Consider the following 21,101-nt stretch of genomic DNA (forward strand, 5'->3'; position numbering starts at 1 on the left):
TGTCCTCCTCTCCCTATAGGCTAAGGCTCTTTATAGCTGCATTGTGATGTCATAGAGCTTTATGGTTCTAGAATCATAGTAACATGATGGCAGATAAAAGCCAAATGGCCCATCTGCAGTAACCATTATCTCTTTCTCTCTCTGAGAGATCCCACGTGCCTATCCCAGGCTTTCTTGAATTCAGACAGTCTCTGTCTCCACCATATCTGCCGGATGACTGTTCCACGCATCTACCACCCTTTCTGTAAAAATGTATTTCCTCAGATTACTCCAGAGCCTATCGCCTTGTACCTTCATCCTATGCCCTCTCATTCCAGAGCTTCCTTTCAAATAAAAGGGACTCATCTCATGTGCATTTATATCACGTATTTTAACATTTCTATCATATCTCCCCTCTCCCGCCTTTCCTCCAAATTCTTGATCTAAGCCTGCGGCCCAGTAATTTAAATGAACACAAAATACCGGCTATCATTGAAGAGAAACTGTACAGATATATTTAAGACTAGAAGTCTATATAATGGCCATGGCGGTATTAACTCTTGACGCTCATAGAAATTCTATGAGCAGCAGAGCTAATACTACTGCGGCCAGTGATAAAAAAGCCCAACGTGGATTTGTAAACGAAGACCTAAGTGCCCTATGTACAACATTCTTTCACTAAAGAGAGAGTTAAAAAAAAAACTAGAGATTTCAAAAATTCCTGGTTGAGTGTGGTACTTGTAAAAACAAATTTCCACTGGGATATTATTCTTCTAGCAATATACTTTTTCAACATGCACGTTTGATTGCTTGCAGATCATCAGGTGTGTACATTGATTTAAATTTGCATATACTAGTGGCATGGTCTTATAGAAGCACTCCCTGGAAGCCTGCTGGCTCTAGTGGTAAGATATTAGGAAAGAGGAGGTATTGATGCCTCTGTAAAAGACTCTGGTGAGACCTCATTTAGAATATTGTGTACAATTCTGGAGGCCGCACCTTCAAAAAGATATAAAAAGGATGGAATCGGTCCAGAGGAAGGCTACTAAAATGGTGGGTGGTCTTCGTGGTAAGGCGTATGGGGACAGACTTAAAGCTCTCAATCTGTATACTTTGAAGGAAAGGTGGAAGAGGCGAGATACGATAGAAACGTTTAAATAACTACGTAATATAAATGTGCATGAGTCGAGTCTCTTTCATTTGAAAGGAAACTCTGCAATGATAGGATGAAGTTAAGAGGTGAAAGGCTCTGGAGTAATCTAAGGAATTACTTTATTTTACAGAAAGGGTGGTAGATGCATGGAACAGTCTCCCGAAGAGGTAGTGGAGACAAAGACTGTGTCTGAATTCAAGAGGGCCTGGGATACGCACGTGGGATCTCTCGGAGAGAGAAAGAGGTAAAGGTTACTGTGGATGGGCCATTTGGCCTTTATCTGCCATCATGTTTCTATATTTCTATATTAGCACTGTCTAAGATTTTGTTCTGGAAGCAGAAGAATGCTTGTCTTCAAGGGAGGTAGATTTCACATTTAGTGGCAATCTTATTGCAGTTTTTGGACCATGGAAGTCAAAATTTATCCAGATCATGAGATACGTGGTGTGTTTGCATTTAAAAATGAAAGGACTACTCTTCAACTTAAGGCATGAGCATATTTTTTTAATGACCCTTTGATGTCGCATAAATCTCTTCAGAAAAGCAGTTAATCGATTGCAAGAAATAAATAAGTAAAGTGGCAAATGTTTTTGTAGCTGATTTGGTATGAATTCTCTAGGACTACGAGAGGCCGTTGAAACCAAGAAGGGAATGACGTGGAGCCGTGAAACTTACAAGTTATTCCACACTTTTCATTTCAAATTAACTTGTGAGTTTCACGGCTCCACTTCATTCTCTTCTTGGTTGGGCTGAGAACTTTTCAGCGGCCCCTCGTACACCACATTTCCTCTTTTGGTGGTACTTGTAATTAAAGAGCAAAGTGAAAGCTTTCATCACAAGACAACATAAGATCACAGATTTTCTCCAAATCTTCCTACATTCTGCCTGACTTAATGAGAGTCTGTTTTATTCTTGAGAACTAGGAGTCAAGTTAAAATCTTTCTGTTAATTTTCATTACTATTCTAACAGGAATATCTAATGCAGGGCTTGCCGTTGGCATTGTTAGGGAATAAATAGGAGGGAGGATCTACTATTTCATTCCCTGGCCAGATATCATTGTCTTTTCTCGTTTTTAGTAGATGTCTTGAGGTGAAGACAAGAACATCTAACCCAGGGATCTCAAAGTCCCTCCTCGAGGGCCGCAATCCAGTGGGGTTTTCAGGATTTCCCCAATGAATATGCATTGAAAGCAGTGCATGCAAATAGATCTCATGCAGATTCATTGGGGAAATCCTGAAAACCCAACTGGATTGCGGCCCTCGAGGAGGGACTTTGAGACCCCTGGTATCCTAACCTCAGGGCAGATGACAATGCTCAATGCCATGGGTACTATCAAAATTAATATGAAAAAAATTTACTTCATTGTATGTTTTAAATTTGTTTCTGTTCCAATTGCTAAGGGGTCCTTTTATTAAGGTACGTTAACCGATTTAGCGACGTGTTAAATGCTAAGGCACTCATTATATTCTATGGGTTCCTTAGCATTTAACACATGCTAATCTTTAGTGCGCCTTAATAAAAGGACCCCTAAATGACTTCAATTAACACTTGCTGAAGCTGGCTGCTGAATAACTGGCATTAATATTCCCTTTTTAAAGAAAATATCAGTTAATGCTATTGTATGTTGAAAAGGGGCCCTTTTCACATGCCTGTTCTATTTTATACCTAGCGCATGTTAATTTGTGCTAGCCCAGGCTGAATTTTAGCAAAAGGGTCCTAAGTCTTTTGACAGTGCTAAAACCCCTCCAAAAAGCTACATTAAAAATTGCTTCTGCGTATCTTCCTCTTGCATTCTCTAATGGCGAGCAGAAGACCGTGGCTGATCGATAGACACGTGTGGAAGACTAAAGCTATAATAGAAATGCATGATCATTTGAGGAGTTCTAGAAGAGGATGAGAAGGCAGCGGCCTGGTCCGAAAACCTTCCTTTCCAAAGCCATCTCCCTCACTCTGCAGCAGAGACGTTAAGGTTCCACGCCCACCTTTGACCCCGCAGAAACTTTACGACTTTACACTGAATGCAGATATAATTTTCTCTTTATTGCACATTAAGCTGTACAAGATATTTCACAGAAAAGAAAATACTGCAGTCACACTTCCAGCATTTGCTCAAGGTCTCACAACTGGGTTTATACAAAAAAGGGGGGAAACAATCAGAAATGAAACATTTACAAGAAAAACAAAACCAAACCAAACAAAAGACCAAACAAACAAACTCCTGAACATTAAACCTATACTGTGAAGCACCTGCCTCCCCACCCCCTTGCTCAAAATATTGTATCTAAGCATGCTTGCATGCAAAGACAGTCTTATAATATGCATATATAAGCATTAGCTCCAACATTCCTTTAACAGACAGTAGTCTACCTTGGCTTGACTCTTTTCATTAGAATTTGTACAGTTAGTTCACAAACATCACGCATAAAGCACCGGAGAACACTCACACTAATGCATGCATAAACACACCCTGCCAAGAAATACAGAGAACAATAGACTCAATATCAGTGGTCCAGGGCAGTCTGTTCACGTAACCATTTGCTCTGGAGGTCATTTCTCATGAGCCGCACCCAATATCTTGCCAATCGGCTGATCCGAATGAGACTACTGACCCCAAAACCTTGATTACAACTCTGGGTGGCAGTTTAGCAATGGAAAAGTACACTTTACAAATACTGATGGCTTTGTATTCTCTGTTAGCACTTAAAAAGACATTCCCGGGCAGTTGGGATGGTAACCCCATTAGCACAGAAAAGCAGATCCAGCAAGGGCAGCATTTTCTGTTGATTATGTGTTTGTGGCGGAAACACAGGCAGGACAGACAGCTACGTTTCCACTGAAAACATTCTTGTTTGATGACTAAATGGCCAACCATGAGCTCTTTTCATCTTAACTTGCGACCGAAGCATCAGCTTAGTCGGATACCGCTAAGCTATATTTTTAACAATAATACGGCTTTTATAGTTACGTGGGTTTAATTTTCCACAATGTTTAATAAAAGCTTGGTTCCCGACCTTAAAGAGAAATTATTCTGGTTATGGGAATGTCATTTTGGAACTTATGGCTAAAAAATAGTCTGAGGTTAGGAAATAACTAATGCTTTTTACCTTCATTATTTACATGCTAATCTAAGTAATTAAGTAGAAATATAAATAAGCCCTCTATTATGGCCTCAGAAGACAGGTTGGTTAATGAAACAGAAACTGAAAGAGCAATTTGTATTTCTAGCTCATCTTACAAATACCTAAAAAAAGGGATAATGCTTCTTTATTGGGCTCTAAAAAGAATCCACTTAAAAGTAAGTCTTTGCTTAAGAAAGATAAAGCTGTGGATTTTAAAGGAAATATTTAACTTAGATTTTTTTTTTGGGGAACTAAACAATAAAAAGAAGCACATTTCTCACTATAATATTGCACATTAAGTGGTGCATCTTATAGACTGTGAAAGCAGAACTGCTGACAATCTGAACATGTGCAATCTCTCAGTGGTCCTGGGAATAACTTGGGTTTTTGGGTGTCACAGATTCACTGAAACCACAACAAAGTTGCACCTCTCATCCAGAAGTATTAACACAAATATCAAATGTTATAAAATTATTATTTTTTTAAAAAATGCCTCATTTACTTATTCCAAGGTTGGAAATACATTTTTCTCTTCACCTATGTTACTCATGCATGAAATTAAAAGGAGCACACGCACACCTAGTTTTGCTTCTACCCAAACACTACGATCTAGTCATCCATAATATACAGTCACACTGGAATTCATAGAGGCACAATTCTTTGTACACTAAATCACAACTTATACAGAGAAACATGGTTAAGCAATACAAGCACAAAGAAGAACAGGTATGTTTGACACTGCATAGAAAACCACAGTCCAGGTTAGCACTGAAACATTGCAAAAAACTGCACAAGAACTAGTTTGCCTGCTCTTTCTCTCTCTCTTTTTGGCCAGAACCCCCTCTGCCACTAGCATTTAATTAGGTAGCATGGACTTGTTTTGGTCCTACAGCAACGCCATTACAGTCGAGAATGTACTGTAAACAACCTTGAGGCGGTGGTCGCTGAGGTGGGATCTTGCTTGGCTCAGAATCCTTAAGGGCTCCACCCTGCAACACAGAAAACAGAAAAACAAGCAATTTTTTAAAAAAAAAATGGCCCAGCTCTGAATATTCCCCACTGAGATAATTACAGTACCCAAAGCTGTAACTCTAGACACAATTAAAAGTGATTAAAAAAATATTTTACATGTCAAGGGCTCCTTTTACTAAGGCTGCAGTATGAACTAACATGTGCTTAATGTGGGTTGCACTGAGGAGTCCCACAATAAATCCCAAATGTATGTACATATACCATGTGCTAAAAATATTCTTTAACTTTTCAGAGAGGGGGAGGAGAGGAGAGTGAGCGTTTCTGCACTGATCAGTTAGTGCATTTATATTGCTGCTAGAGAATGACACAGGGACATATTTTGTCCTGTCCCCATGAGTTCTGTCAATGTCCCTGCCCCATTCCTTGAAGCTCTGCCTTAACTGCACAAGCCTTGAACATTTATGATTTTAAAGTGTTTGAGGCTTGTGCAGTTGAGGACGGAGCTTGCAGGAATGGGGCAGGGACAGGAAAAGAACTCACTGGGACAGGATGGGAAAATGATTTCCTGCGGGGACAGAGAAAAATTTATCCCTATGTCATTCTCTAATCGCTGCTCAATAACTAGTTAGCATGGGATTAGCATGTGAGCCTTTACTGCTACTAATAGAGACAGGCTGGGTCAGGAACTGGTTGAGTGGAGGGTGACAGAGGGTAGTGATCAATGGAGATTGCGTAGAGGAAAGGGATGTTACCAGTGGTGTGCCTCAAGGTTCTATTCTTGGGCCTGTTATTTTTAACATTTTTATAAAAATGATATCGCTGAAGGGTTGTCAGGTAAGATTTGCCTCTTTGCGGATGATACGAAAATCTGCAATAGAGTAGACACGCCGGATGGGGTGAATAACATGAGTAAGGACCTAGCGAAGCTTGAAGAATGGTCTGAAATTTGGCAGCTAAAATTTAATGTTAAGAAATGCAAGGTCATGCATTTGGGCTACAAAAACCCAAGTGAATGGTACAGATTAGGGAGTTAAGAGCTTATGTGCATGACAGAAGCGCAGAACTTGGGTGTGATTGTATATGATGATCTTAAGGTGGCCAAACAGGTTGAAAAGGTGACAATGAAAGCTAGAAGGATGCTAGGTTGCATAGGGAGAGGTATGGCTGGTAGGAAAAAGGAGGTATTGATACCTCTGTATAAGACTCTGGTGAGACCTCATTTCTGTACAATTCTGGAGGCCACAACTTCAAAAAGATATAAAAAGGATGGAGTTGGTCCAGAGGAAGGCTACTAAAATGGTATGTGGTCTTCAAAAGGCGTATGGGGACAGACTTAAAGATCTCAATCTGTATACTTTGGAGGAAAGGCGGGAGAGGGGAGATATGATAGAGACGTTTAAATACCTACGTAATATAAATGTTAATGAGTCGAGTCTCTTTCATTTGAAAGGAAACTCTGCAATGAGAAGGCATAGGATGAAGTTAAGAGGTGATAGGCTCCAGAGTAATCTGAGGAAATTCTTTTTTATGGAAAGGGTGGTAGATGTGGGGAACAGTCTCCTGGAAGAGGTAATAGACAGGGACTGTGTCTGAATTCAAGAGGGCCTGGGATAGGCACGTGGGATCTCTCGGATAAAGAGGTAAAGGTTACTGTGGATGGGCACACTAGATGGGCCATTTGGCTTTTATCTGCCATCATGTTTCTATGTTTTGTAACAGTGTATATACTGTTCATGGCACACAAACCCCAACCCTCCCTCTCCATATTTTGTTGGGCTTTTGGCTGTTTCAGGAAAATAATGGCATAGGAAATCCTTAGCTATGCACACACTAGTGCCTGGAATCTCTTTCTATATTCCTCTTTCGCTGCATGTTTCTATATAATCACTGTGCTGTTCTGCTTGTACAGCAGCTCTAGAAAAGCCTTAAAAATGACTCATTGAATTGCATGAGAAAAATCATATTTTATCATTTGTAAACTGCAACTGCTGTTATTGTAAAAGAATGATCAATAAAAACAGCCATGAAGCAACATTGATTTTATTAGATTCAGCTTGCTCAATTTCATCTGCGCCAAATACTGTTATGTTGAAAATGAGCCTTGATTCCTGTACTGCATATCGCCTGCGAGGGTAATAGAAGCTCTGCTTTTCCTCCCATATATGTCACTGTGCTGAAGCCAAATCAACAGCGCTCTTTCCTCGTTTGAAGTGTGCTTCATAGCAGCACAAGCACTGGACCTGGTAATAAAGCATAGGGCAATATCTGCACCTTAGCTAGGGTTACCCTCGTAAAATCTGGACCCATAGCCCCGCCCCCAGGCCCTCAAGCCCCACCCCATTACACCCATTATGCCCTGTTCTGCCTCAGTCTTGCGCCCAGCCCCGCCCCCCCTCAACCTGTTTGTGTATTGCATCAGTATATGCGCAGATACCTTCCCAACATGATCCCGAGGTGGACAAAGTGCCGGATTTTGAAAAGTCATTCAGACACCCGGATATATCCCCTAAAAAGAGGCCATGTCCGGGTAAATCTGGATGTCTGGTAACCCTAAGCATAGCTAGGATCAAGGAGATCATTTTAAAAAGGTGTTTTGGTGTGCAAAACTTACTTTACACCTGAAAAAGGGGCTTCTCTAAAATCATGTGGTTGCACGTAGATGTTCCTGAGCAGAGTTGCAATGTATGCATATATATTAGAAAATATTCACCTATAGCAGGGGTTGGCAAAATGCAGCTCTTCTTGTGGCTCTCCAGGCCCTGACCCCACGATCTCCCCCCCACCCCGAGCCTACAGAGGTACCTGGTGGGGTCTTTGTGGCTAGAGTGTGGCTCTCTCGTTCCTGCCTCCTCGCGGCTGCCTTCTAAAATGGCTGCCACGACCTCTCGCAGCAGCTTGTGGTACTACAGAAAATGCCGCAAGCAGCTGCAAGAGGTCACAGCAGCTATTTTAGAAGGCAGCTGCGAGGAGGCAGGAACGAAAGGGCCATGTTTCTGCTACAAAGACTCCCACTAGACCACCAGGTATCTCAGTAGGACCGGGGGAGGGGGGAATTGTGGGGTTGGGAGGAAGATTAAAGGGTTGGGGCCTGAACAGGGGAGAGAACCTTGGCTATGGATTGGGGAGAGAGGTGGGGAGGGGCAGGGGAGGGAGGGAGGGATGAAGGGTGCAGAGGCCTGCCAGGGGTTGGAGGGGAGAGAAGCTATACCTTTCAGATCTTTGTAAAACTTGGGTCAAATATTTTTGATAAATTGGCTCTTTGCTGTAAAAAGGTTGCCGACCCCTTACCTGTACACATGCCACCCACTATTCAGCTGACCCTCTACCTGCTACTGACATTAAACTCAGTGGAGGAGAAGTCGAGTGGTTAGAGCTGCTGCCTCAACACCCTAAATTTATGGGTTCAAGCCCAGTGCCACTCCTTGTGAACTTCTATTGCTCCAGTACTATAGTTAGATAGTGAGCCTGCCGGAATAGATAGGGAAATTACCGTATATACTCAAATATAAATTGAGACCCCCTTCCCTTCCCAAAGAAGGAAAAAAAAAAATAATAAAAAATTTTTTTATGGTTGACTCAAATATAAGTCGGGCAGCTTAATATTCAAGTGTACTGCCCCGTCAGGCTCTGCGCCCGGCCCCTTCCATCCTCCCCTCCCCTGTCAGGCTCTGCACCTAGCATCCTTCCATCCCCCCTCCCCTGTCATTGGTGGAGGTGCAGCGGATCCACTTAGTCCAAATCAGCGGCACGAGCAGCAGCGCGATTTGGCGCTGAGCGGCTTCCTTACTGGCTCCCGCTGCTCATGCCGCTGATTTGGACTAAGTGCAGCCGGTTAGCTGCGAGGCAGGAGTTCAGAAAGCTTGCTCCTGCCCGCTGCACCTCCACCAACGATTGGCAGAGGACGGAAGATAGGGCAGGGAGGAAGAGGCAGCCTTAAAAAATTCTGGGAGGGGGCATTGACCCAAATATAAACCGGGACCCCCATTTTTGGGCCAATTTTTTGGCCCCAAAATCCCAGTTTATATTCGAGTATATACGGTACTTAGAGTACCTGCTTACTTGTCAATGTAAAGTGCTTTGCTATCTAAAGAGAAAAGATAACCATAACCATAAATAAAGATAACCCTAACCATATTTAATGCCAGGCTGTTTCCAGTGACCAGAATTGAATATCCGGGTTTTTTGGTTGCTTAAGTTCTGACTATCAAGACTTAAGTTAGGGCTCTTCAGCTTGGAAAAGAGACAGCTGAGGGGAGATATGATTAAAGTCTACAAGTGGATCGATTTTTCACTCTCAAAAATTATGAAGACTAAGGTATACTTGATGAAGTTACAGGGAAATACTTTTAAAACCAATAGGAGGAAATATTTTTTCACTCAGAGAATAGTTAAGCTCTGGAACGCATTGCCAGAGGTTGTGGTAAGAACAGATAGTTTAGCTGTTTTTAAGAAGGGTTTGGACAATTTCCTGGAGGAAAAGTCTGCTATTGAGAAAGACATAGGGCAAGCCACTCTTGTCCTAGATCGGTAGCATAGAATGTTGCTACTCCTTGGGTTTTGGCCAGGTACTAGTGACCTGGATTGGCCACCGTGAGAATGGGCTACTGGGCTTAATGAATCAGGTCTGACCCAGTAAGGCTACTCTTATGTTAAGTGGTCATGCCTCCAGTAGACCTTCAACATCACTGGCTTAATTTTGGCTCCAACTGGGCATTTTCAATGGTGATAACTAGCTACACACCACTGAAAATGAGGGACTTGATGACCTCGAGTGGAGAACAAAGGTGACGACAGAGCAATCCCATGTGAATTGAATATTAGATGATGACTTTTTATTTTGATACTGATGTTTGATGAATTGGTAGAGTCTGCTTTCTCTTTTTATCTATGTTTCATTTGTTACCCGCTTAGGATAGAAGCGGGATAGAAATATTTTAAATAAAATAAATTAATTTTACAGTGTTTTAGTAAAAGAGCCACACCCATACTGTATTTACTATTGTTGGACGATTTCAGAATTTCACCAAATAATATGGAAGAAGCTGCTGTGCTCGATAGCAGATACAAAAGACAGCTGCCTCTGTCCCAGCTGATGGCTTTTGACCGAAACTACTGGACTTTATGCAGGATCTTGATTGAAGTAAATAAAATGTTGTATCAAAAAGTGGTCCACATTTCTTTAGGCTACAAGTGGATCACTTTTTGATACAGCATTTTATTGACTTAAAGTTCCTGCATCCAGTCCATCAGCTCTGCAGTTTTCTCTTTTGATTCTGTTGCTCACTGCAGATTCGTTGGACTTTTTCTTCTTTTTGACTGAAAGTTATCACAAGGTGGTGCTGTAGCCTAATGAAAAATAAAAAAGGCATGGCATAGTTTTTTAAGGATAAAAAAAGGGAAGAGCCTCCACCTGCTATATTTCAGTAGGAATTTATGAATAATGCCTCAAGTTGTTAAAAAAAAAAAAAAAAGGCCAGGAGAGCAGAAGACAAATACGCTTTTGTAATTAGAACAAAACAGATCTTTGAAAAAGAAAAGATAGTTTTCCCCTGTTGATTTTAAGATTTTAGCTAGTCATAATTATTGTGTTTGTTTTAACTCATGTGAACCATTTAGTTCTTAAGCAGTATAGAATTTTTTAAAAATACATAAAAATGCTTTTAAAATAATGGTTCTGGTGATTGTAAAGGAACTGATTGTTCACAGGTAAAACGTCAAGCCAAGCTGAGGGCCATCAACTACCATCCTTGACCACCTCTGTGTGCCTCTTTCTTTTCCATGTTTATGATCTGTGCCACTAAAACATAATGAGAGACTGTAGTTCTTCTAATGGTTCTGCATTTATTGGCTAAGATACACCATAGTTTTTAGCATGAGAAATAAATGAACAATGTTTTTTATAACTCATGCATGGCTAAGCCTGATTAATATGGGTACTTAGACCCCCCTCCCCATACAAGCATCTTGAAACTTATTGGAAGAGCATATGGGTACCTACTAGTAAATATTGCTAGAGCAGGGTATTGGGGTGACTTCTCCAGAAGTTTTAATGCTGCCCATCCACCTGTTGACCTTATCTTTCCAACAAGTGGGGAGTGGGATAGAAGACGTCAACCTTGGGACAAACAATCTTTTATTTCTATAAATTAAAAATAAATACCAGAAGCACATGAATAAACACATGTATAAAAGTCCTGTGGACGCAATGTACTTCTACTGAAAGGATCCAGCCAATGACCCAATACGGTCTGTGTTTCAGCCCCCAGGCAGAGGCCTGCCTCAGGCATGTGTCTGTTGGTCCCAGGAGACCTCTGTGTTATCTATTAATTTCTATGAGCCTTATACATGTTCCCGGGATAGACTGGAGTCTTGGAAACTCACAATGCGCTAGGGAGACCAGATTCCTGGAGGCTATACAGGACTGCTTCAGAGAACCGACGAGAGGGAATGCCACTCTGGATCTAATCCTTAATGGACTAAGAGGACCTGCAAAGGAAGTGGAAGTAGTGGGACCGTTGGGAAACAGCGATCACAATATGATCAAGTTCAAAGTTGAAGTAGGAATATCGAAGGAAACTAAGAAACGATGAGAGTAATGGTAAGGAAGAAACTTAGGAACAGCTCAAAGAAATTGCAGACTGTAGAACAAGCCTGGTCTTTATTCAAGGACAAAGTGAATGCGGCGCAAAATCTATATATCCCCAGGTTTAGAAAAGGGTGTAAAAAGAGCCGAACAAAAGACCCGGCGTGGATAGCTAAAGAAGTGAAGAAAGTGATAGGAGGTAAGAAAAAGTCATTCCGGGAATGGAAAAAGGACAAAACCGGGGAGAACTGGAAAGAACACAGGAAGCATCAAAAAGAATGTCACCTCGTGGTTAGAAGAGCAAAAAGAGAATATGAAGAGAGGCTAGCTAGGGAAGCACGAAATTTCAAAACGTTCTTCAGATATGTTAACAGAAAGCAGCCGGCAAGGGAGGAGGTGGGACCGCTGGATAGGAAAGGAGTGGTTAAGGAGGAAAAAGAAGTGGCATGTTCTTTTTGTCAGTATTTACAAAATAGGACACATCCAATGTGCCGGAACCTGAATAAATCTTCAAAGGAGATCAAGCAGAAAAATTAACATCCATGGAGGTAAGCCTTGAAGACGTACACAAGCAGACAGATTAAAAACTGACAAATCTTCGGGCCCGGACGGAATCCACCCTAGGGTATTGAAAGAACTAAAGGAGGAATAAGCGGAACTACTACAGCAGGTTTGTAATCTATCCCTGAAACAGGCGTGATCCCGGAGGATTGGAAGATAGCTAATGTTACGCCCATCTTTAAAAAATGATCGAGAGGTTACCCGGAGAACTACAGACCAGTAAGTTTCACTTCAGTTCCGGGGAAAATGGCGGAAGCGCTGATAAGAGACAGCATCGATGAGCATCTAGAAAGGAATAAACTTATGAAAACAAGCCAACATGGCTTCTGCAAGGGAAGATCGTGCCTAACGAACTTATTGCACTTCTTCGAAGGAATTACCAAACGGATGGACAAAGAGGACCTCATAGACATTGTATACTTAGATTTCCAAAAAGCCTTTGACAAGGTACCCCATGAACGCCTACTATGGAAACTAAAGAACCATGGGGTGGAAGGTGACATACATAGATGGATCAAAAATTGTTTGGCGGGTAGAAAGTAAAGGGTGGGAGTGAAGGGTCACTACTTGGACTGGAGGAGGGTCACGAGTGGTGTTCCGCAGGGATTGGTACTCGGACTGCTGCTGTCCAATGTATTTATAAATAATCTAGAAACAGGGACGAAATGCGAAGTAATAAAATTCACAGACGACACCAAACTATTTAGTTGAGTTAAGACTAAAGAGGACTGCAAAGATTTACAAAGGGACCTGAACAAACTAGGAGAGTGGGTGACAAGATGGCATATGAAGTTCAATGTAGAGAAATGTAAAATCTTGCATGTAGTAAACAGAAACCCAAAGTACAGCTATACGATTGGGGGGGGGGGGCTGTTAATGGGTGAGAGTACCCAAGAAAGGGACCTGGGGGTAATGGTGGACAAGACAATGAAGCCGCAGCTGCTAAGAAGGCAAATAAAATGCTAGGTATAATCAAGAAAGGTATTACAACCAGAACGAAAGAAGTTATCCTGCTGTTGTATCGGGCGATGGTGCGCCCGCATCTAGAGTACTGCGTCCAATATTGGTCACCATACCTTAAGAAGGATATGGCGATACTCGAGAGGGTTCAGAAAAGAGCGACACAATTGATAAAAGGTATGGAAAACCTTTCATATGCTGAAAGATTGAAGAAACTAGGGCTCTTTTCCCTGGAGAAGTGGAGACTTAGAGGGGACATGATAGAGACTTACAAGATCATGAAGGGCACAGAGAAAGTGGAGAGGGACAGGTTCTTCAAACTTTTAAAAACTACAAGAACGAGAGGGCATTCGGAAAAATTAAGAGGGGACAGATTCAGAACCAATGCTAGGAAGTTCTTCTTCACCCAAAGGGTGGTGGACATCTGGAACGCGCTTCCAGAGGGTGTGATAGGACAGAGTACGGTATTGGAGTTCAAGAAGGAATTAGATGATTTCCTGAAGGAAAAGGAGATAGAAAGGTATAGATAGAGGATTACTATACAGGTTCTGGACCTGATGGGCTGCCGTATGAATGGACTGCTGGGCATGATGGGCCTCTGGTCTAGCCCAGCAGAGGCACTGCTTATATTCTTAGTCTTTTAAAAAATTTTTATATTGAAAGTTTAATGGATATTTTATTGTACACTTGTTTAAGATTTAAAATGAATAAAGAATTTAAAAAATTTTTAAAGTTTGTATTCTCAGCACTGGAATGACACCTAGTGGACCAACAGACACACCCCTGAGACAGGCCTCCGCCTGGGGGCCGAAACACGGACCCTGTCGGGTCATTGGCTGGATCCTTTCAATAGAAGGATATTGCGTCTATAGGACTTTTATACACGTGTTTTTATTCATGTGCTTCTGGTATTTATTTTGAATTTATAGAAATAAAAGATTGTTTGTCCCAAGGTTGACGTCTTCTATCCCACTCCCCACTTGTTCTCTCTTTGTTGGATTTTACATGGGGTTTCAGTTCCTTTTAGTCTGTTCTATATTTGACCTTATCTTTCCTCCATCCTTCCTCCCATATGTTTGGCTTCATAATATTCTGCTCCAACTTCTCATTCTTGAATCATGCTCTTGTCTTACTACTTCAGCTCCCAAATCTGCCATGGTTGCTGAACCCCCATGGTACTTCTTACTCTTTAAACCAGGAACCATTTTGTCAGTCATTATTAAACTGAGGGACAAGTCAGAGAAATGTTCCTTCCTGCTTTCCAGTATTTGATTCCTCCACCTCTGAGGGGTAGGCTGGGAAGAGATAGGAGATCAGCTCCTGTTGGGGATTGCTTCTCCATTTGTGGGGAATAGAGGGGTAAAAGCCTAGAATAAGTTGATTGTGCACCTGGAGGGGAAAAGCTGTCGAGCCCACAGTGGCGTTTTATTCACTGTGTTGAGGGAAATAAAAAAATTAGTTATCATGCAGCCCTTGCTGCCTATTTGAGAAGATTGGTCCAGATGCCTAAGGTCCCACCTATAGGAGGAACCTTAAACATTCTGGGCCAGTCAGAGCCTCAAGCCCCTTCTCAATGCATCCCAAGATGCACTGGGGAGAGGAAGGCCCACCATTTTGACCTGCCCTCAGTTATCTGGCATCCATGGGGATTGGTAGATGCTGGATAAATGTAGTTTCGGGTTGCTTCAGGGCTAATGTTAAAAATAGACCTAACTACTCTAATACTATACCTAAGGTGACCATACGTCCCATTTTCAGACCCCCTGTCCCGTTGTCCCCACACACAGCTTCGGGACGTCGAAATGCCCCGTTTTCAGGGACAGCGTCCCAAAGCTGTGCTCGGGAACAACGGGACAGGCGATCACTTCCTGTCCCTACCTGCCGTGCAAAAAAAAAAACAAAAAAACCTCCCTCCTTCCTTTCCCCGGTCTGCTGCTATCTTGCCACCCTGCTGCTGCTGCTAAAGCAGACATGAAGTCTTCTTTCCGACGTCAATTCTGACATTGGAGAGGCGTTCTGGGCCAGCCAATCGCTGCCTGGCTGGCCCAGAACATCCTCTCAGACGTCACAATTGACATTGGAAAGAAGACTTCGTGTCGGCTATAACAGCAGCAGGGAGGTAAGAGAGCAGCGGACCGGGGGAAAGGAAGGATGGAGACTTTTTTTTTTTTTGTGCGCGGCAGGGAGGGAAGGAGGTAAGCAAGCTGGCTTTGGCCAGGGAAGGAGGGAGAGAGGTAGACAGAGAGGCAGGCTAGCTTCGGGGATGGGGGTGGAGCAAAGTCTGGAAGGCAGTGAGAGGGACATGGGAAGGAGGCACTGGGGGCACTAAAGACATAGGAAGGGGCACTAAGAACATGGAAAGGGGGCACTGGGGGCACTACAGACATATGAAGGGGTACTAAAAATATGGGAAGGAGGCACTGGGGGCACTAAGGATATGGGAAGGAGACACTGGGGGTAATAAAGACATAGGAAGGGGCACTAAAGACATAGGAAGGAGCACTAACGACATGGGAAGGAGGCACTGGGGGCAATAAAGACATAGGAAGAGAAGGGGGCACTAAGGAAATGGGAAGGAGGCATCGGGGCACTAAGGACATGGGAAGGAAATAGGGAGTGAATAGAAAGGGACAATTATTGGGCCTGAGTGCAGAAAGAAAGAAATTAAAGAAAGGATGCACAGTCAGAAGGAAACGCAACCAGAGACTCATGAAATCACTAGACAGCTAAGGTAAGAAAAATGATTTTATTTTCAGTTTAGTGATCAAAATATCAGTTTTGAGAATTTATATCTGCTGTCTATATTTTACACTATATTTGTCTATTATTCTATGATTACTGAGGTGACATTGCATATTTTAAAGTCATCTGCCTTGACATCTTTGAAACCCCCCAAATATAAATGATAATTAACATTTTCTCTGCATATAGTGAGCTTTGTAGTTTTTTTTTTAATTTTATGGTTACCATTATGAATAAGATATTATGTGTACATAAAAAATGAATGGAAGAAATTGAGGGCGGGATTGACAATTAATAGATGTCCCCTTTTGATGAAAAAAATAAATAGTCACATTAACTATACCCCATACCATACCTTTCTGGTCTGAGTCACTCTTCCTGTCTCTATCATCCTGAGGTCCATCTGTTCCTCCGTTCCTTTCTGGTCTGGGTCCCTATCTCTCTCCCCTCTACACACATTTATGAATCCAACATTCATCCATCTCCCCTCCCCTTTACTCTGCAGGTGCAGTATCCATGTATCTTCCCCCCCCACACACACACACTTTTGGTCCACCTCCCCCGGTCTGGCCTCCCTCTAACTCTGTAGAGCTAGTATTTTTTACCTGTGGCTCTCCCGAAGTGGCAGCGGCAGCCAGTCAGCAGAGGCAGCGCTGTAAAGAAGTTGCTTGTAGCCAGCCCTGGCAGGGTCTTTCCTCTTCCACATTGGAAGTGACGTGGCAGAGGAAAGGTCCTGCTAGGGCTGCTTGCAAGCTGCCTGTTTAAAGGTTTGCCTCTGCTGACCAGCTGCCAATGCTGCAACAGGGACTTGAGGGAGAGGAGCCAGGACCAGCTGCTGCTGCTGCTTCAAGGGCTGGAAGGAGGACAAAGGTTTTTTTTGCCCGTTGGTTGGGTACCAGCTAACTGGGATTCTACTGTATATCAAGTCCCATAAAATACAATATTTCTATACCTATCAACATAATTTTGAATTCCTGTGCTTTTCTCAGACTCCATGTAATGCTTTCACTTTATGAACAGATCTCATACTGTTCAGATTACTGCAAAAGACTGAATGCATTAGGGTAATTGGTTTTGCTGTTTCCTTGGGCCATCTTTAGGCTTTACTCAGTATGGACTGAGTCATGGTGGGTGGAAGCTTCTTTGTGCGATATATGGGTGCAACAATTTTGTGCTCTGTTTGAAGTGACCATATTGTAAATAAAACTATACCACTTCTTTGCATTAGACAATTCTTTATAATTGAAAAAAGTGCAGAAAAGGATGATCTTATACTTTGAGAACCTTTCTGAGGACAAATTAATTACTAGCTAGCATGAATGGATCGCTGTTGCCCACACAAGGCTGTTTTCAATTTGTTCACAAAATACGCTGCGAGAGATGTTCTTTTTTTTTAAGAATTAAAATTGGTATCTGATTCAAGTCTGGTATTGTATTTAAAATACCTGTGGTCACTTTGTTGCTAAAATTATTAGATCAAGAGGTTATTTCTAACTATGTATTCTTTTCTAGCATTTTTTCCAAGGAGAAGTATTATGAGATCAGCATGTGTGCTAGTCTCCCTTATGTTCACCATTCCCCCACCTTTGGTTTATAAGTTGTGGGCTGATTTTCAAAAAAAAATGTAGGGGTAATTCTATAATGGGTCTTTTAGATATCAGCACTCTAAAGGAGTTGTGGGGTACTTCATCTGTAACAGTGACTGGGCACCAGGATTCCATTATAGAATACGAGAGTAAATCAGCCTCAATGTGTCGAACTGTAGGGCAGTGGTCTCCAGTAGGCGACCCCCAAAGTCCTTCGTTGTGGCCCTCAACCAGTTGGCTGAAATGTTCCTCAAATCCAGTTCAATCTTGCCCACTCGGATAGCACATTAAGGCCCAGATTCTATAAAAGACGCCTAGCCAATTTAGGCAGCTAACTTAATTTCTAATTAGATTGGCTCAATAATTGGCTTAAATTAAAATTAAATGCTAGTTAGTCATCTAAATCACAGGGCTTACTGATTTCAGGTAGGCGCCTAGCTTGAGACACCTACCAGAAAGTGGGCATGGTTAAGGGCAGATCATGGGTGGGTCTTGGGCATGTTGTCTGTGTTGGCACCTAAAGTGGACTTAGGTGCTGGTATTTAGGCCAAGAAAACTTTGGAGTAAATAAGGGATGCCCAAGTCCATTTTAGGAACCACTAGATGCAATTCTATAAATGGTGCCTATGTGTCCTATTCCTTGGCACTTAATTTTAGGCTACGTTTTTAGAATTGGGGCCTAAATGTCTGATAAAAGGATTGCCATAGACCAGGCATGGATGAAGGTTGGCATAGGGCAGGTGTAAGACCTACTGTGCCTGAGCCATATGTAGAGGTCAAAGGTCAGAATTCATATTTATATGCATGTTTACTGCAAAGCTAGAGAAATCATGAAATTGTGGAAACTATGGCAAAGGTTTGCTAAGACGCAGAAGAGTGCATAATAAAAACAGATTTTTCAACGATATATTTAACTTTTATAGGCTTGTGATCGGGCTGAGTACGTAACACCCTTCACACATCTGTCCCCAGGCTGTGTTGGAATAATACAACGCTATCAAACAACACATCGACACTTTATTCATTCCCTCTTAAAACATGTTACCAGGTCCCTCCATGCTCCTGGCCATCTCTGGGTCCTTTCTGGACTTCACAGTCCTCTGGTCCTCTCCCAACCCTTCAATGGCCCTCTGGGTCTTCCGGCAGCTTCCTGTGCCATTACCGGTCTTTCAGCCGGTTGCCTCCAGCTCCTCTACTGGTTGCTTACCAGACCTTTGGCCAATGCTCACCTGGGTCTATCAGGCTGCTTCCCTGTGCTCCTCTGATAGCTTCCCAGTGCCATTACCAGTCTCTCTGCCGTTCACCATCGATCCTGCTGGTCCTTTCGCCGGTCACTTGCCAGACCCCCTCAGCCCTGGACGCCTCTGGCTCTGGCCACTACTGATTCCTACATTCTTCAGCCTCTTGGGTCCCTTTGGGTCCTGGATACCTCTTCACCAGTCCCACTACCGGTCGTCAAACCTGAGCCCCTCCCTGGACTTCAGGCTCTTCCAGGCCCTCTGGCTACTCCTTCTTCCAGGCCCTCTCATAGTCGCTCAGTTGTCTTATCCTAGATACACGCATTGAAGACTCTCCCAGATGCCTAGCTGTCCCTCAGCTGCTCTCTGTGAGGACAGCCCCATCATTGACTCCCCTGGTCACTACCACATCCACCTGGCCCCCTGCCAGTGGTCAAGCCTGGGCTCCACCAGTCATGAAGCCTGGGGTACCCTCCTGTCACCTCAAGCTCTACCGGGCAGGCCAGTCTATCAGGCTTACCAAGGGTTAGGCCAGAGACCAGCATTCCTCTCCTTAAGGGTCACCTGTCTCCCAAAGGAGCTCCTGATTTTCCTAGCTTTCTGCTCCAGTGATAATGATGGCTATGAAATCACTTGCCATGCAGTTCAGAATTTTTTAAAATATTGTATAATAAAGGACTATATATGGATAACAATAAAATTCTACCAAAATACAAAAAAACTCTCCACTATATAAAGCACAGTCACTCAGCGTTTAAGACAAGGAAAGAAAAAGCCTCAGTAACTGTCAGCCTATTAGAGTATGGTTCTACTCAACATACATCTCAGGCATAAAAAAAACGTTCCTATCTAAATAACGGGGGGGGGAGAACACTCTGTTTCAATCAAAGGCCTACGATCGTTTCATGGTTACTATCCACTTCTTCAGGGCCAACCAGAGAAATCTCTGCCTGGTGCCAGATATGTATATTAGACAGACAGGGAAAATGCTTGAGTACCTGAATAAATTCATTTAAACTGTTCTCAGCTCCCTTGGGAGAACGGTATAGAAAATTGAATATATTTACTGTATATATTGGAATGTCCATTGGCTCCCTGTGGAGTTTCCTTTATTATTCAATATTTGATAAAAATTTGGAACTGTAGGGCAAGTGATTTCATGGCTCACTAAGGGGATCTTTGACAAATGATTGGCACATGTTATCTGCAGCAGGTCCATAAGAACAGAACAGGTCTTGTGGCAGATAGTTTGTGCTAACCTTTAGTAAAAGGATCCCCCTAATGGCGTAATTTACTGAAGTTTGATCCCTACAGATATAGAATATGGAAAAAAGCCTGTAGTAGGAAATGACCTTACCTTATCCTAATGCAGGACTAGGGTTACCAGATGTCCAGAAAAACCCAGACATGACAGCAGTTTGGGTTTTAGAAAGTCCTGAGCTCAGGGCCATGTCTGGGGGCCTCCGAGAATGTGATGTCATATGCACGCACGTGACATCATCGTGTCGCATCCACACATGTTCGGAGGCCACTTAGGAAAGAATATGAGCTTTGTAGTAGGGGCATGACTGGGGGCAGAACAGGGGGCCACATGTCCTTTTTTAAGGTAAAAGTCTGGTAACCCTATGCAGGACTTTCCTAGGGGCTAAAGCCATTTTTACTGTACCTTTTTTTGTTTCCTTTTTGCTGGTTCTATGCTAATTTCTCCATTAGTATATGAGACTGTCAAAATCATTGTTTTCTTTAAGCATATTTGCAGCCAACTTATCTGTCCGTTGAATAAATGATCCTAAACTTATATGCTTATGTTATCTAGTAAACTAGTTATGCAATCCTACTTAACCAGACACTCCTGGATGGTATTTGGTTAGTATTTTGTGCCATCCTTATAATGCTTCCAAGCCAAAATCTAAGCAGTCAAAAAGCCCAGATTCCCTCCCCTCCTCTGACGTACGGGATCGCGTCAGAAGGAACATGATACCGAGGTCAACAGCGGCCTGCGATCTTCAGCAGGCTGCTTTGAAGAGGAGACCAGGCAAAGGCATACGCAAGTGAAGAGTAGCAGCAGCAGCGGTTCGTGCTGGCGGGCCAGATTTAGTATAAAGTTGACAATGTCTGGTGGGCTAATTTTTAACACACCTCGGGCCAGGGTTTGATATGTCTACTCTAAGCAGAGTGAGAGCCTTCCACCTACATTTCTGCCAGTA

General features: G+C 42.7%; 1 protein-coding gene across 1 annotated transcript in view; it reads right to left on the reverse strand.

Annotated features, from left to right (window-relative positions):
• The window catches only part of SYN2 (synapsin II), a 502,630-nt gene that overhangs the window by 37,991 nt on the left and 443,538 nt on the right, over positions 1 to 21,101 (reverse strand). The window contains exon 12 of the mRNA XM_033926098.1: positions 5,181 to 5,241. Coding sequence (XP_033781989.1) covers positions 5,181 to 5,241 — 61 coding nt within the window. The remainder of the gene's footprint in view (positions 1 to 5,180; positions 5,242 to 21,101) is intronic.

Source organism: Geotrypetes seraphini, chromosome 17 (genome assembly GCF_902459505.1).
Source record: "Geotrypetes seraphini chromosome 17, aGeoSer1.1, whole genome shotgun sequence".
NCBI classification, from domain to species: Eukaryota; Metazoa; Chordata; class Amphibia; order Gymnophiona; family Dermophiidae; genus Geotrypetes; species Geotrypetes seraphini.